We start from the raw sequence: 17,511 nt of genomic DNA, 5'->3' as shown, positions 1-17,511 counted from the left end.
TCTGATGTGGGACAAGCTTTTACAGCAGCAGCTAATGGCTGTCGGTTTCCTCTACATCACTATATGCATTTTGCCCTTGGTGAACCCGCTCTAGCTCGCCTCGGCGATACCCACTGAAATGAACATTGGGAAAGTCCATCTTCTCTATGCCCATGGAATTCAGAGTTTCAGTTTCCATCCGCCTCTTTTGTATCTCACTGTCATTTCTGGATGCAAAGTGGTAAGAACCCGAGAGAAGTATATCCAGAATTTGTTGTGTGCAAGAGGTCCCTTATTTAGAGACCATTACAGTAATCACATGTTGGTAAGTCAGCTGTGTTATTGGCTGCACTACTGAGGTTACCTAAGATGATCAATCTTTCTTTAACATTATCCAGGGAGTCTTCCATTTTGTCTGGCATACTGTTGCCCCTAAGATAGCCATTTGCCGTCTTCCTCCAGAGTGGTCAATAAAGAGGCTCCTAGAGTACTGCTTGTCTTCTTTGCAATGATGCTAACATCATTCATAATCTATTGTTATTTTATCCACCTCTGCTTTCAGGTCCATTAACAAAGGTAACCCAAGCTGGGAATGTGCACCTCATCTCCTCAGGTCTTCTCCATCAGCTCAGATTTTAAAATCCAATTGGGGAGCACAGTCCGGTGGAAACAGATGCCGCAGGAATCCAGTCATGAATGTTTTCTATCACAGTAACAAATCAGCACACTCAGAAACAATGTAAGCGAAACAACACTTCTACTGCTTACCATTTCATCATAGGTTCTGTTATCAGCGATAGGGAAGGTGGTCTCGCCTCCTCCGGTGACGTTATTCAAGTAGAATAGTACGGTCACATATCTAAAAAAAAGAAACCTCACTTGGAGTTAAGGCTGCGGGTCTACACCAGCCTAGAGCATTTCTCATTTTAAAATTGATCCAACAGAGAATTATCTACATAATGAGCCTCTCATAAGCCCTGGTGGTCGGATGCTCCAGACCCATCACTGGAGGAAGGTCCTCTCTATTATATAATGCCTGCCCCAGGGGTCAGAAGGTTTCTCCAAAGCCTTCTTCCAGTGCCAAGGATGAACACTGGGACAGCAATGCCACCCTGCACTGGCAACATGGAAAAGCTGCCACATACAGGTATTGGAAATGTACACCGGCAAAACAGGGGTACATTTCCAATATCCACAGAGCATGTGTCTCAGGCTTACTGAGAACTTTCTTGCAGCACATAAGGTACATCTGTGTGCCCCAAAAATGGGGTACAACAATATAAAAATTATGAAAGGAGCATGTAATTGAGTTATGGTTTTCTGCCTATATTATGAAAAATAAGAAACTCTACATAGGTTTTGCACTGAGGTGATACACCATGTACAATTTAGAAATTGATGACTTATAGGTCTTAAGGTAGTGCAGAAGGGGACACAATCCACTTTATTTGATCTCAGCAACCCTTTTCTGACAAAAGAAGATGGACAACCTACCGGCATGAGGTCTCGAAGGGAGCCGTCTCATTGGTGACCAGTTTTGTGTGAGTGCAAGAGGTCTCCGGGAAAACTGGGCCGCTGTCCATATGTGCGTGATAGTGGCCTCCTTGGTCGTATCTCACAACCTGCATGGGCTCACTGTTCTCCACAATAGCAGGTGGCAGGTGTGTTAACTTTATGATCCTAGCAGGGCAAAGAAAACCGACACCGATTACTTCTGTGACTAGTTCTCTTTTCCTTATCAAGCAATTGTCCACCTGTACCTAGTTACCAAATACGCTTGATTAAGCATCAGCACATTTTACCGCACTGAACAGTATAAAGGAGATTAAAAAAACTCAGAAAGAAAACATTATTTAAAAAAAAAATGTCTTGCAGATGTCTCTCAAAGTGGAGGCGGGGGTAGGCAGTGGTTGTGTACCTTTGATCGGGCATAAAGAACTTCTCGTGCTCAAGTATTGCTTATGAACAAAAAAGTGTATATCTTTGTCTGGTTGAGTGTGCGTTCTCCTACTACCTAATGAACCAATACAGATACCCATACCATGCAGTGCTCTCTGTCATCATGGCCAGCCTGAACTAGATTCTGTTTGTTAATAGTATGCACTCTTAAGTAGCATAGATCCCTCTGTGTCCATGGATGGGAAAACTCAGACCAAGTTACTGTGACTCAATTAGAGCAGAGAAACTGTGTACCGGGGCCATGGTCAGTGGGCGCACACCATGGGTCAGAGGCAACTCGTGCTCCCTGTGACTCAGTCTCAAATCGCTCTTAATAGCGATACCCTTCTGCTTAGGGTTATGTTATGGACAGTTTGTTTTCCTCTGAGCAATTCTTTGGTCACTCTCTGCTCACACCTACAGGAATCACTAGTTAATTGTCCAGCTCATTGACTAAAATGTAATATCCTGGATCAGCCATGTCAATAAACGGTTACTCAGTTAGACTTAATCACTCTGGAAGTCCCTCTATTCCATTGGGACCCTCTGTAGACTCTTGAACCAAAGACTCGTTTTTTACCTCTTTTTACCAGGTTCTTAAGCTTGATATGGCTGCTTAGTATTTATTAGTTTTGCCTGCTTGTAGGTTAGCACCAGGCCCTTGTGTACTATTGCCAACAGAAAAACATGCTCTATGTGTGATTCCACGCTGGAGAAGGTAAAGAAGACCTCACAATGAAGCCAGGTAGAGCGGACTTCACACCTGGAGTTGCTCTTTAGTGTGTTTCCAAAGACAATCATATTAGAAAATAATGAGGAAAAATGGTTTGACACAGTGGTACAGCAAAAATATTGTAGCAACCCTATCTGGAACGCATAAAGGCATACTGAAAAAAAAAAGCAGAATCAAATGTGACAAAGCGGACAAAAAGGGCATATAAGGGAAATTGTCTAGGCTTTTAGACTTAGCCAGAACACCAACAGAAAAGATCATATTAGATGGGTGTATGTTCAGGGAGAAAACAGTCTACGTGGCATGGGGATGTCCTAAGAAGGGATGTATGACGTTAGCATGCATACTATTACCATGCATACCTTTACAACGCAGTATTTACAACGAATACCGTTACAACGCATAGCGCTTTGAGGTGCTAGTTAGTGGTAAGTATAATTTTATATTCCAACTCCAGTCCCCGTGGACACTAGGGAAGGTGTTGGATATAAAATTAAACGTATTCCCTATCCTAGAGCGCCCCCCAGCGCAATGCGTTGTAATGGTATGCGTGGTAATGCCTGCGTTGTAATGGTAGTGCGTGGTAAAAAATGCATGCTAAACCTTGTATACCCCTAAGAAGTGGTCGGCTGTATGGTGTAAGTGGAATGCCTACCGGGGAGATATATGTGCGGCCCCTGTGGTCCCCTCGGAGGATGAACCTCTGTCTCGGGTGCTCGATATGTGTCCCAGCTATCTATGATGTCTAAATGTACTCGCCATATGAATCATACCATGTAAGTGCACGCTGCTTTGCTGAATGTCACTGTTTATGATTAAGAAAAAGATATATATATTTAAAAAAATGATAATATCTTTATGGTACCTTAGCCACAACAGGCCATGAGATCTTTTTTCCACCCGGGGAATGCCTGCCAACTTATTGTGGACAAGAAATTGCTTCATAAAGCTGTAAACAAAAACAGCGTGGCCACACATGTGCAAGGCACAATGTATGTAGTGACTCCACAGCTGTGACCACCACAAATTCAACATTTTGCAGTCTTTCAGGCTACTACATCGACAGATGCCGAGAGCTGGGAATACGTTAGAGCCCAAGACTAGAAATGCAAGAATCCTCTATTGGTAGCTACTGAATCAAACTCCACAAGGAAGAGAGGGTTGAGGGCAGGGACATGGAGTTTTACTCATTGTGAGAGAGGATCACACCTTTGGGGCCAGGATGAGGTTTCATCCCAAGCAGGTTAAATGTCTCACTTGGCAAAGAGGTTTAGAAATGAATGCTAAAGCAGCTCTTTTCAGAGCTCTGTTGCATGTTCAGCAGCTCCTGGTGTAAGGGCTTCAGGAAGATATCTCATCTAGGGGCATCCTGAAGACCCAATGAATCAACTTTAATGAGGTCTTAGTGTTACTCAGTTCATTTTACATTTATTTGATGTTTATCCTATTAGTGATGTCACTGTCCATGTTATTGACTTCAGCAGGTGTGAGATACAATACCTATGATGTCATCCATTATGCTCATACGTTCTCATGCCTAGGAATTTCGAAAACCTGAGAGCCCTCGGAGGAAAGAAGCTACATGAACATGAGAACATGCCTCAGCATATCCCCGGGGACTACTTGGATGACAAGTGAACCAGTTCTTTAAGAAATACAAGATGCATCCAAGGCACAAAGTTGGAGGACTAGGAGTTGAATAGTACATGCAGCGGCTCTTCAGAAGCCTGCGATGCTCACATGCCTTGTGAACGCCACCAGCCCTGCCAATTTTCACAGATTCATGCACCACTCCAGCTTTTTAGTGGCATTCTGGGACTTAAGTATAACATCCTAAAACCAGGGCTATGAGTACTCATTAATGGACCTGAGAAACTTGGTAGCAATACACCAATGAAGTCGGTAGCACGGTGGTGGTATGCACACCGATTCTTTAGAGAGAGGAGTTGTGCAGTTCATGGCAATACTACATGCATCTTGCAAAGGTGGAACCAGAATGAGGTTTGCATGACTCCATTTATCATGACTCGCAAAGAAGCACCAGGAAGACTGTAAAGACTGGATCCAGCTAAAGTAAAAGTGTAGATCACACCGTCCCTCCCAGGTTTGAAGAATTTTCTCTCCTCAGGAAGAGATAAGACAAGAAAAAAGCAAGTTACTCGGATCCCATTCAAATAAAAATGCAAATGCAGTGATCTATTAGTGCGGGTGGTTGCAGCATTCATTTTTGGGGACCAGGAATTATTTTCATCATCAGACTTTCACTGAGAGAAAGACAGAGATGGGCAGAAAAGAGAGAAAGAGGAAGGAACAGAAAAGTAGGAAAACACTGACAAAAGGGAGAAAGCAGGGGAACAGGAAAGGGAACTGTAGAGTGGTGGAATAAAGAGGCATGAGGTGGAATCCAGGCTAGGAAGCCTTGGGGCTCAGAAACCATAACATTTAGCAATGCTTGCAGTCGGGACTAGGAAAAACGTTAGGTCCTACAAAATTGGTGCATTTGTAACGCTGCTTTGTTTCTCTACGAAATGTTGTAATACCGAGCCACACAAAGTTTGAGGTTCACTGTTAACTCTGGCCGAGGTGATAGCTAGAAGAGAAGGAACAAACATGAGAGGAGCTGTGCTTTAAATGCCACAAGATGCTCTTATTGATGTGAGGTTTAACTATTTTTAAGAGCTTTCACTCGAGGAACGAAATGCAGGAGCCATCGTACTTCTGTCAGGGCCTAGTGGCAACGAGGTTTGTAGAAGAGTTGTCCCACTCGATTCACCTGCATCCCAGACTGGGGAGGCTGCCTGCTGGGCTTTTGTGGTAACTCTGTGCTAAGAGGTGTGCATGTATGTGTTTTTTTTGCATGAGGACCTGGAGAAAAGCGGTGCCCATGTGTATCCCCGACAACGTGGACTGCAATATTAGAGTTTAGGCCACCCCCCCCCCCCAACCCCACTTCAACTCCCTCATGTCTCCAACTGCTCACTGTTCTTACAAACTCCCTGCCCAAGCATCTGTCGTCAGATTGCTGTGTGTTTGTCTAGTATCAACAAAGTCTCAACGGAACATGGGAGATCTCCTAGTGCTCACTTCATGGGATCAGACCGCTTTGGACCAGGTTAGCATCTGTTCCCAAGCACTGCCGCTGTAACATCTGAACAAAAGTGATGTGCCCTTCCCCACCCCTGTGATCAACTCTGGCAGAAGAGAAGTGAACTAACTGAACCTTTCAAAGTGAATATAAGTGTTACAATTTTTTAAAAGGTAGAAAACTGAACGGACATTACACTTATCGTACGTCATTCAAGTTTTATTTGTTTCTGAATTTCTACCTACACCACTCTTCAAGCGAATACTTGTTTACTCAACTTTGCTGCTCCCAAGGGTGAAACTAAAAATAGCAGGTCTCTGGCATCAGCGAGCCCAGAAGTTTTTGAGTGGACATGCCTAAATTCAAGGACTGCGGTATAAAAGGGGGTGGTGATGGACGGAGCATCTGAATCAATCACACACTCACACCCAGTCAAAACATCTGGGTTTAATTCATCACCGTTCTTTAGCCCACTCTGCCACCCCAGTTCAGACATGGCTATATGCAAATCAGTCTGACCCTGTGCCTCATGGGAACAGTCCAGTCCGAACCGCCAAGCCATGTACCGGAAACAAGCTTCCGAGGACCGGTTTCTGGCATTCCAGCCGTCTTCAGCCCGGCTTGCTTGAATCCAGTGGCAAAGTGAGCAAGGGACTCACGTCTGAGCATACCCTGCCACACTTATGGCGGCCAAAAGCGGTACAAAAAGGGGTGGTGATGGACGGAGCATCTGAATCAATCACACACTCACACCCAGTCAAAAGATCTGGGTTTAATCCAGTGGCAAAGTGAGCAAGGGACTCACGTCCGAGCATACCCTGCCACACTTATGGAGGCCAAAAGCGGTACAAAAGGGGGTGGTGATGAACGGACATTACACTTATCGTACGTCATTCAAGTTTTATTTGTTTCTGAATTTCTACCTACACCACTCTTCAAGCGAATACTTGTTTACTCAACTTTGCTGCTCCCAAGGGTGAAACTAAAAATAGCAGGTCTCTGGCATCAGCAAGCCCAGAGGTTTTTGAGTGGACATGCCTAAATTCAAGGACTGTCAGTTGCCGGCGAGTTATATAGTCCCACTGCCTCGTGTACCCTTATGGCGTGTTGTATGTCGGTAGTACCATCAGACATTTGCAGATACTTATTGTAGATCACATTTTCCCAACTAGGAAGCAAGGCGATTATTTTACCATTTTACAAAACAAATCTGAATATCATTATTCAAACGAAAGGATGTTAAATATTGCTAGTATTTCTATACAGAATGATCCCAAAGAGAAGGAAATAGGGAATGGAGACAACTACAGCCCTGTATTATCGTCATACTATATCTTTTGAAGCCAAACGAACATAATATGGGTGAAGGGTTCCCTTAATTTAAAAATCATAATAGCGATTGATGGTCAATATATTATCGATCTATTGCTGTAATACATTTGTCTTAACTCCTATGATGAAACAGTGACAGCTCTTGGAGTGCAGGTCTTTTTTCCTATGCTCCTACGTCACTGAAAATAATTATATTTTCTATTTTGGTTCCTGAATAGACTGCAAATTACACCATTTGGGATTTATGTATTGTTTAGTGAAAGTGATCTATATGTTGCAAGGTGTCAGTGGCTTAGCTATTTGCAGCTTATATACCTCTCATACGGCTTAGGATAATGATACTCCTGGTATACAATGTCACATCACTTTGCCATTGATGGTATCGAGGATTAATGGATAAGATTGTAGGATAATGTATATTTAGCTATTATAGTTTATATTCGTTCCATTTACTATAATGTAAAGATTATTGCGATACACATTACAGCACCATATTGCCATTGGTGGTGTTGAAGAGGTTTGAACATGATTGTTGCATGGTGTGCACCTCTAAGTATTTTCTTGCACAGTTACAGTACAGTACAGTGCATGTAATGGACTCAGCTTCCTGAGATGCACTGGTACCCATCAGCTCTCTTTTAATGCGGTTTGTTGTAAACAATGGCACCTGATCCCGATTACCATGCTTAAAATTGAGTATTTGCAAGTGTAGGAATTACCTTGATAAAGCCCACGGATGTGGGAGAAACTTGGCCAGCCATCACTTTTTTTGCACTTTGTGAGCACATTTTGCACTTTACTATTGTTGGAAACCAATGAAGGTTATTTCTGTACTTTTTTTAAACTTTGGAGTATTAGACTACAGATATTTTTTGTACAGTGACTTTGGAGACTGAAATGACCAAAATATGTGACTCAGTGGTTTATGTCTGTACCTACACCCTTCCCCTCTCCTGAAGCAAGTTGAGACTGAATGCCTCCTGAATGCTCTGTAATTTCAACAAATGATGGCGCCTGGGTCTCTCCAGAGAGAAGCGCTTCCCCACCATCGGGAAAGCACTATTCTAGAAGAGATTCAGATTTCAGCATTTAGAGAATCTTCCTCATTAGAAGCAACTCCTTCTGTAGTACTTGGGGCCTAAGGCATGGGTAGCATCCTATGAGGATACAGTTGTTACAGGGTGGTACCCGATTCAGCATGCTTGTATATGTCCCGGCAGGTGTTAGCGACCTCTTGTAAACATGCCAAACATTAGAGGCCCGCACTGACATAACTAAGTTTTGGGCAAATCACCTGGTCTCTGTACATCCGTTAAAGAAAATACCTGTGTCTAAACTTCCCTTTAGAAAGTACTGTTTCCAAGGTTCCCCTCTCTGTTTCGCAGTTGTTGATTTGCTGTTGTGGTACAACAGTTTTTAGAGATTTCTCTAACTCCTACTTTACCATAATAAGAGCAAGTGCAGCCCAGCGGGGAAACAGAAGGGAGATGAACGAGTCCGTGCACTGACCGGTGGCTTTGAGCGAAGGCCGCAATGGGAAGGCGGACAGTGTTACTATTGTGTGGTTTGTGATCCCTAAGCCTGAGAAGTGGTTGTACGGGACCAATTCGCAAGTGTAGTAGGGCTGGTGGGAAAGTTGTAGTTGGTCAAGCCCAGAGGTCCAGGCAGGGTCAGATTAACGGGAAGACACCGTTGCTGTTGGATGAGAATGGGAGCAGAAGCGGCCCCGTAAATGTGGTATTCAGGGACTCGATGGGGCGCAGACCTGACCCCATGGAGGAGACAGACGAAGGTCCTTCTTAGTGTCCACACCCGATGCTTCCCCCAGTCTAAGACAGAGTAAGGCCCTGGTGGGCGCTTTACTGGGCCAATAGTTTCCTTATGACTTTACTCTCACGTTTCAGAAGGGTCTTTTCTGGGAGGGGTTGGAGGGCCCAGCTGAGTTACTTTTCCAAGTGCAGCGCTCCGGCACGTCTTTCACCGGACAGGGCCTTGTTCAGACATCTGGGGAACATTAAGTGATTGGAGTTTCAAAGTTAAATGTCATCTACTAGTAAGGCCCTAGCCTTTCCAGCAATAGATGTGCGACCGTGCTGCAAACCAGCTTCTATCTCGGCTATAAAAGCCCGTCTGCACATGTTTAAAGACACAGCCCCCCTCCCGTGTAGCCGGCCCACCATGTCACTATTAGTGCCATCCAGCGATTACACTGTTGTAAACACAATTACTTCTCATTAATGGAAAATAAACAGGGCGGAGGGCACTCTCCCTGCTTGCAGTTCGGCTTTGTTTGCATATAATTACAGCCGGTGTAACAGCCTCGGGGGTGTCACCTCCTCTGCCTCTGGCACCGGCCTTATCTCTCTACCAATTAGTGGCAAATAAGCCGAACAAATGGGACTTCGGCGCCCGCTGCGTGTTTGTGTCGGGCGTGTTTCTCTGACTAACAGGAGCAGCCCCCCCCCGCAAGGCCCCAGACCAGCTTCAAAATGGCGGCCGGCTCCTGGGGCGTCAAGGGCAGCCCTGGACAACAGAACCATGCAGGGAGACGAGGAATTACTGAGCATACAAAGGGCAGGCCTGCTCATGCTTCCTACCTGCTTCGAGCACCAGCAGGGAGCCCTCTAGCTTCCCAGACCCAAGCCAGGGCTCTTACTAGCCTTCTCTCGTTTGTAGTCGTGTTTAGCCCATAAACAAATCAGGCATACAAGTCCCAGAATGCACAGAGAAACACTGCCTGGATGACACACTCACCCACGGACCTGGCAAGCTGGAGAACTCCACATATACTAAATATTATCATGTATTTAGCAACTGAAAAGAGGCATCATTGCACTTAACACACATCCTCAAAATAATACCTGAACTCCTCAGTTTGAAGACCCCTTTCAACTGTCACATTAATAACATGAATACGTTCAACTCCTCGCCAAAGGTAGTACGCGCTATATAAAGGCAATTTAGGCATGACCAAGAATGACAGTTTTTGCCCTGGGAGTCACATTTGAAGTAGGGGATGGTGTTTATCCATGTGTGCTGTGGCAACTGAATAATTCTGCATCTTCCACGCTCCATTAGCAAAAACCATCAAATCCAGACAACATGTGCCATGGTTGGTGTTGTGCGAAGGCCCTACTCTTTGCCTTTCACTTCTAGTGTGGCCAACAGAGGCGTGGGATTACCTTTGCCGTATGGTCCGAAGCACCTGGTGCGCTCCCTCGCCCTGGTACAGCCAGGTGTGCTGGCTGTTTCGCACCAGCTCGCTCATCTTCACCTCCTGGCTCCCCATGTACCTGTGGAAGTCCTTGATGTTCAACTCTTTAAACTCCTCCAAACTCAGCACTCCTTGGGGAGGAAAAAACAAACATGCTTGGTACTGCCGGTGACAGTTATGTGTCATCATTAACAAAGCACCCATGTTGAGTGCAATGCACGCAACATTCAGAATTATTCGGAATTATTCAAAGGTGTTCCTGATTGTTCTTCAAGCCATATTTCTTTCCTTGGAAGCTGATATACAAATCTTCCTCATTTCGGAAAAAATATACAATGGAAAACACTAGCTTGATAGCGCCAGGCTAGTAAAATTTTATTCAGGCATGTTTTCAGAATGAGAAAACCACTTAGCTGGGAAAACTGAGGAAATCCAACAAAAACACCATAAAGGAGAAAAGGAAAATTCATAAAATTCAACTGAGAAAAAAGGGCAGGAAGAATAAGAGGGGGCGCAGAAGAGCTACAAGAGTATCCGTAGCAGTAGATGTACAGTGCCCATGCAGTGATACAACGGTTGTAAGTATTAGGGCAGAGGTAGAGGTAGCACGAATATGGGCAGGGGTGAAGGTCTTCGAGTAACCTACAGACAGGGACCCCAGGATGTAGGAGAACTAAAGTATAGGTAAGAGTGGAAATACCATGGTTGAGACAATAGTAGAGGTACGAGGCAGAGGTACTGGGGTACAGGCGGGTCAAGTTACTAAGGTGTAGGCAGGGGTAGAGGTACTAGTGTAGAGGCAGAAGACTGGGACAGAGAAAAAACAAGATGTAGGAGAAACAAGGAGGCCGTTGGGGTCTAGGGTGAGGAATGAATCGAAAAGGACAGAAACAATGTGATGTGGGTTGGCCCACCTGGCATACAAACAAGAAAAAGAGGTGATAAACAGGAAGAAGAAAGAAGGGGTTCAAGGACTCCCTAGCCCTCTAAAAGTGAAACAATAGATCTATGGCATCAAAAACAATAGGTCTGCAAGGAGATTTTTTAAGATAAAAGGCATTCGCCAACATGCACTCAACATTCTGCCTATGACTTAATAAAAATGAAGGAACATGTTCAATGAGAAAGTTGCTCCAGACCAGATTTCCTCAACATCACACACAACCCTGTATTGTATTGTATTGTAAGGGGTGCTTGTAGAGCGCACTGACACCATGGGTTTCCTGGCGCTGGTTGGAAGTAGGAACCAGATTGGGGGAAAAGGCAAGTTTTTAAGGACTTACGAAAGAGAGTCAAAGAGTTAGAGGTTTTAAGAGGAAGAGGAAAAGAGTTCCAGAGCTTGGGGGCCAGGTATGCAAATCTCCGGCCTCCAGATCTGCAGAGCTTGTAAGAGGGGACAGTCAAGAAGTGAAGATGAGAGGATCTCAAGTTCCGGGATGGGCGGTAGGGTCTGATGAGAGATTTCACGAAGGCGGGACAGGCCCCAACTAACGACTTGAAGATGAGGCAGCCGATCTTGAAGGCTGCCCTTGAGGTGACAGGGAGCCAGTGGAGTTTGGCAAGGAGGGGCCTGGCGGATTGCCACTTCGGGATCCCTAGGGCCAGTCTCGCCGCTTGATTTTGAACCGCTTGCAGTCCAGCCACCGATGTTTTAGGCAGACCGTGATAGATCGCGTTTGAAAAATCTAAGCGGGAGAGGACGAGGGCTATGATGACCTGCAGGAGGGCATCAGGTGTAAGGAGGTATGCCACTTTCCTGATCCTGCGCAGCTGGTAGATACAGGACGAGACCACCGTCCCCACCTGCGGCCCAAGGGATAGAGCGGAGTCAATTGTGACCCCCAGACTCTTCACCGAGACCACGGGAGTGGGAGAGGGACCAAGTTCCGCCGGCCAGAATTGTGGCCCCCAGAAGGTGGCGCTCCTACCAGGAAGGTGGAGCTCCGTCTTACCGGGGTTCAACTTTAGCTGGTTGTGGCCCATCCACTGGAGAATGTGGGACATAACTGCCTGAAAGTTGGGAATAGCAGAGGGGGAATTAAGAGAAAAGATGAGTTGCAGGTCGTCCGCGTAGTTAAACACGGTGACGTCCCACTGCCTCAAAGAAAGAAGAAGGGGGCGAAGATAAAGATTGAAAAGAAGAGGGGATAAGGAAGAACCCTGGGGGACCCCGCAGGGCGAGTGCTCCCTAGGAGCCCTGAAGGTGCCCAGGCTGAGGGTCTGAGACCTGCCGGTCAGGAAGGATTTGACCCAGGCCAACACCAGGCCTTGGATGCCAGCCTGCTCGACACGGTGGAGAAGGATGTTATGATCCACCATGTCGAAGGCGGCTGACAGATCTAATAATACCAAGGCCTGGGGGGTACCCTTGTCGACACCGTCTCTCAGGGCGTCCAGCACGGCCAAGATCACTGTCTCCGTAGAGTGGCCGGGTCTGAAGCCGGCCTGGTTAGCCCCGAGAAAGTTGGAGCTCTCGACAAACTGTGAGAGACAGGTGGTGACGTGGGCTTCCAGGATTTTAGAAAAGAAAGGTAGAAGAGAGATAGGACAGTAGTTCGCCGGGACGGCGGGGTCAGCCCCTGGCTTCTTCAAAAGGGGCACCAACACGGCCTCCTTGAAGGAGCCAGGCACCGTACCGGAAGAGAGAGAAGAGTTTAGCAGGGGGAGAATGCAGTCGGGTAGAGAGTGGCAGATGTCCCGGAGTATAGAGGGGGGGCAGCAGTCGTCTGGGGATCCCGACTTAATGCGGGTGGCGAGAGTGGCCAGAGAGGCAGAGTCTAGAAGAGGGAGTTGTGTGAGTGAAGAGGTGTTATAGGGGGGGGAAACAGATCCAGCGCCAGGAGAAGTAACTGGAATGGTGTCCTTAATCAATACAATTTTTTCAATAAAAAAAGTGCTGAGAGTATTGCATGCTTTCTGTGTGGGGGCCTGAGTTGGGAGCGTCCTAGGGTCGGAGGTGAATTCATTGAGGATTTTGAAAATTTCTTTGGACTGGCAGGGGGCAGATAAGATTTTTCCTGAAGCGTAAGCTTTTTTTGCTGCGAGGATGGCAAGTTTGTACCTATTGCGGGCGGCCACATAGGCATCTCTACTTAGAGGGCAGTAGTCTCTCCTCCACTTACGCTCAAGTTGGCGAAGTTCCAAGTGGAGGGTTTTAAGATGGGGGGTAAACCATTTATGGGAATTGCTGTGCCGAGATTGGGGGAACTTAGTTAGGGGAGCAAAAATGTCACTGGCTGTTGTGAGCCAGTCAGTCACAAGCCCATGAAGCTCATCGGTACCACTGTCGTTGGATAGCATGGGACAAGTTTGGGACAGATGAGCCAGCAGTTTGGGGGAATCGACAGCCTTCCACTTACGGGCAGTGCCACCCTCCCGCGGGGGGACCCTGATCTGGCCAACCGCCGAGAATGTGGTGTCGATCAGAGAGTGATCCGACCACACACAAGGTGTTATTAGTGGGCGAGAGGACTTGACCCCATGGGTCCAAATATGATCGAGGATGTGGCCACCCTTATGGGTGGCGGACCTGACTAGTTGGATAAAATTCAGGCTCGAGAGACCCTCGAACAGTTCGAAGCATGCGGGCCAGCGTCCTCGTGCTGGAACCAGTAATTAAAGTCACCAATGATGACGATACGGGGGGAGGAAGTAGCGATGTTGGTCAGCTGATCGATGAAAAATGAGGGAAAGGACGGCATGGAGTGGGGGGGATGATAGAGTACCACAAGAGTGACTGCACCTACCTCGGTCCCGAGGCTGAGGACCAGGGTGTCCACTTCCGGTAGGGTCATGGCCGCGGAAGCAATAATCTTAAGATCCTTGCGTATTACCGCCGCCACCCCTCCCCCGGTGCGAACCCTGACAGACAAAGATATGAATTATGAAAGTACTCTGGTTTAACTCCCGCTTCGTTTGATATAATTAACTCCTGGGTGCAATTTCTCCGCCCCCTCAGTAGGGCTGGCACTCTGGCAAGCCCCCAGTAGGATGCTGGCTAGGAGGCTACTTTCAGAGCAGGGTGGGTGCAATGACCCAACCATGCCACCTTTGCCCAGTTCTGCAGTGAGGCTAATTTAAATAGTTTATGCCAGGACTCATTTTGCTTTCCAGTCTCGCCCTCATCATCATGTTGAGCTCACCTCGCCAATATTGCCATTCTGCTAACATCTGTCTCCAGAGCCCCATGAGAACACCACGATTAAAACCAACCCTTCTAGTTATACACAGCCCAAAAGCTCTTTAAAAATGTATTATGCACTGGCGAGATTAGACCATCACCAGGGATGATGAGAGGAGACTCCTGGCTGCCTTCGGGAAACCTTCTCATAAGACAAGGTGTTCGCCTCTGTCCAGTTCTGCCCCCAGATCCTCCCAGTGTTCACAACTGGTGCCTCTGACCAGCTCTGAAGTCTACCTTCAGGCTGAGAATCACCAGTAGATCGAGGCCCTCGAGGTGATCTTGAGTTTGTCTCAACGCTGACGTCACTGAGGATCCATCACTAGAAATAGTCCACAGTTTAGCCAGAGTCCGAACGGGGCTTTTCAGGCAGGACAGATTAGCGTCTTGTTGGGAACACAGGTGCCTATGATGTTAGGACTGTGGCTGAATATTGTTAAGCCCCGCTCTTGCTGAGGGCTTTCCAGGAGGCTGCTAGTTGCCAGAACAACTAAGGCACCTCAGATACTACCATGATGACAGATTCCCTCTGCTTAGCCACAGAAGCCAGAAGGATGGTGTAAGGGAGGAGGGTCACTGGACATTTTCATTCCTTGGGACTGGGTTTGTGGTTTCTACCGCCTGTGTGTTTGCATTGTGAAGAAGGAGGCTAAATATGACCAGGACGGTCAAAAACCTTTGGCAATTTTTGCATTTAGTAATCTCAACAAGAAAAATAAACTCATTATCACAAAGACATGAATTATGCAGTCTTGCTATATCACTAAATAGATATTCAAATAAAGTCTGCACCAAATATATATATTCTTCCTTCAAGTAATCATGAAACAAAAAAGAAAGAATTCAAAAATAATATAGAAAAGTCCAACATTCAACTTAGTTTTTAACCAATCCAGTCTCCCCACAATTTCTGACAAACTTTAGTTGTCGCTTTGCAAGGATGTCCCTGTCGGATGCGCCTCTGACCTGGATCTCAGACAGTGTCTGCCAATAACAGCCAATATTTGTTTCTTTTTACAAATGCAGGACTCGGGAGTCAGTGGGTCTAAAGGTCACGGTTTTGCAACACCTCCTACATTTTCCTTGGATCTTCACCTTTCTTCAACTGTGTTTGCTAATATCCGAGACCAATGTCTGGAGAGAGAACTAGGTGCTAGGAGTTTGCCACTGATAGCCGCCCTGGTTGCCTCGGGAGTCTGGGCACTGATCGCAGGTTCAGCTGCTAGTCAGTGCTTTCAAAGGTGGGCTCTAGAAGGCAGCTAGGAGAGGCTTTCACTCGGCAGTCTCAAGAGAAGCAAGGAACGTTATGGTAAGGATCAATACAATCTAGAAACTTCCACTTAATTCCAATATTTCGAGTGAGTGCTTAGGAGTGAGTGAAGAACATAGATGGCGCTGGCCTGGTGAGCTCCTGACATGGTTCAATTAGAATCCAGACACCATAAGCGAACAGGGCATCACCATAAGCGAACAGGGCATTGCGCAACCACCAGTGCAACTTGACGGCACCACCCAGCCTCTCTAACCTCTGCTCCAAAGCCTCTTGCATCTAAAAGGAGCAGCAACTTCCAGAAAAGGTCAACAGGGGCCGAAAGCACCCATGGCTGCCCCAGCAAGGAAAGAACAAAGTTACCCTTTGCCTCAGGAGGCCACATAGGGAAACCTCCTTAGCTCAATCTCCTCAGGTCCGATTTGGGGTTTGAACTTTAGGGACCAGTCCTCGGGCTAGAAATGCCTCTCACAGTCAGTTTTCTATCCATAAGGTACTGTTTCTTAGAATACTCTTCTAACACAGACCGTCATGGACAGCTGAGACCGTCCACATGCTCTGTTGCAAACTCCCACTCTGGACGCAAAAATACTGGTCGCAAAGTGCGACACGTTTTTGGAACCAGGTAGTAGTACACGATAGTAGTCTTTCATCCATTTCACACTCTGCAGCGACCTCTGGCAGCAGGTCCAAGACGAGCAAAACCTTAATCCTCGAACCCCACCCCACAATCCTTGGTAGGAGCGACACCCCTTTCTACTGAGCTAGGATGGATACTGGCGTCCTTTCTTACTCTATGTGCCATTAATGTCTCCCTTTGCCAAGAACTAGACCCACTGCACGAGGGTTCTCAGCTCAGACTTGAGTGGCAGCATCATTAACCACTCCCTTCCATTCAGGCGTTCGTGGACACGTAGCATCATGGGGGTTCAGTTCAAATAATGTTATTAAATTCTACCAAAAAATAATGCTTTAAATGGCCAGGTGCTGTCCGGCACCGAGTACCCGCACTTGTTTAATGTGAAAGGAGAGTTCCTGCCCTTCTCAGCACTGCTGCAACACATTTAATGTGAGAGTACCAGTACTTCCCAGGAGCACACAGGTAATCTTAGTACTGAGTACCCGCACTTCTCAACACTGCTGCAAAACAACTAATAGGAAAGTATGTGAAAGGGAGAGTACCTGCCCTTCTAAGCGCTACTGCTAAACATTTCATAGGAGAGAACTGGTACTTCCCAGGAGCGCCTAGTTACTCTAAACAATGAGTACCCACACGTCTTTAAAGTGAATACTCTGAGTAGTGAGTAACAGCACCTCCGCATTTCCATTTAAGGCGCTGCGACTGCCTAACACACAGCAAAGCGCTGTAGTCCGTGCACACGGACCTTGGCATCTCGTGAGTAGGTACACCCTCGGTACACTGCACTTTGGCTGAAGTTGTCCGATAGATCATAACAGAACTAGGCTCATTCAAAGAAGAAACCACAAAGGAAAGCCCTGCTGTGGGTGCTTCTCCCACCCACGGCGTAACCAAGACCAAGGTAGTAAGGCCTTGAAAAGTGATGGGACCAGAGAAGTGATGATCGAAGCAGACACCCTTGAGGGAGTGCATCGCACATGGCTGACACTACTGCACCCCAGACACTGCTGCTTGAAGGCAAAGCTAATGCTGCGCAGCGCCTAGAAACGCATCACTCACAACACAACAGCGTCACACAGATAGGAACTGTGGGCCAGAGTCTCAAAGCATTGCTAGAAATGATGTGGTGGTACGAAACTT

The 17,511-nt window shown here is 46.6% G+C and overlaps 1 protein-coding gene across 1 annotated transcript in view; it reads right to left on the bottom strand.

Annotated features, from left to right (window-relative positions):
* The window catches only part of P4HTM (prolyl 4-hydroxylase, transmembrane), a 215,979-nt gene that overhangs the window by 46,061 nt on the left and 152,407 nt on the right, over nt 1-17,511 (bottom strand). The window contains exons 5-7 of the mRNA XM_086939319.1: nt 10,250-10,412; nt 1,474-1,659; nt 748-838 (exon numbers count right to left, since the gene is read on the bottom strand). Of these exons, the coding sequence (XP_086795445.1) occupies nt 748-838; nt 1,474-1,659; nt 10,250-10,412 (440 nt within the window). The remainder of the gene's footprint in view (nt 1-747; nt 839-1,473; nt 1,660-10,249; nt 10,413-17,511) is intronic.

The sequence above is a fragment of the Lissotriton vulgaris genome, chromosome 9, assembly GCF_964263255.1.
Source record: "Lissotriton vulgaris chromosome 9, aLisVul1.2, whole genome shotgun sequence".
NCBI lineage: Eukaryota > Metazoa > Chordata > Amphibia > Caudata > Salamandridae > Lissotriton > Lissotriton vulgaris.
This window is presented reverse-complemented; position numbering and strand designations above follow the sequence as displayed.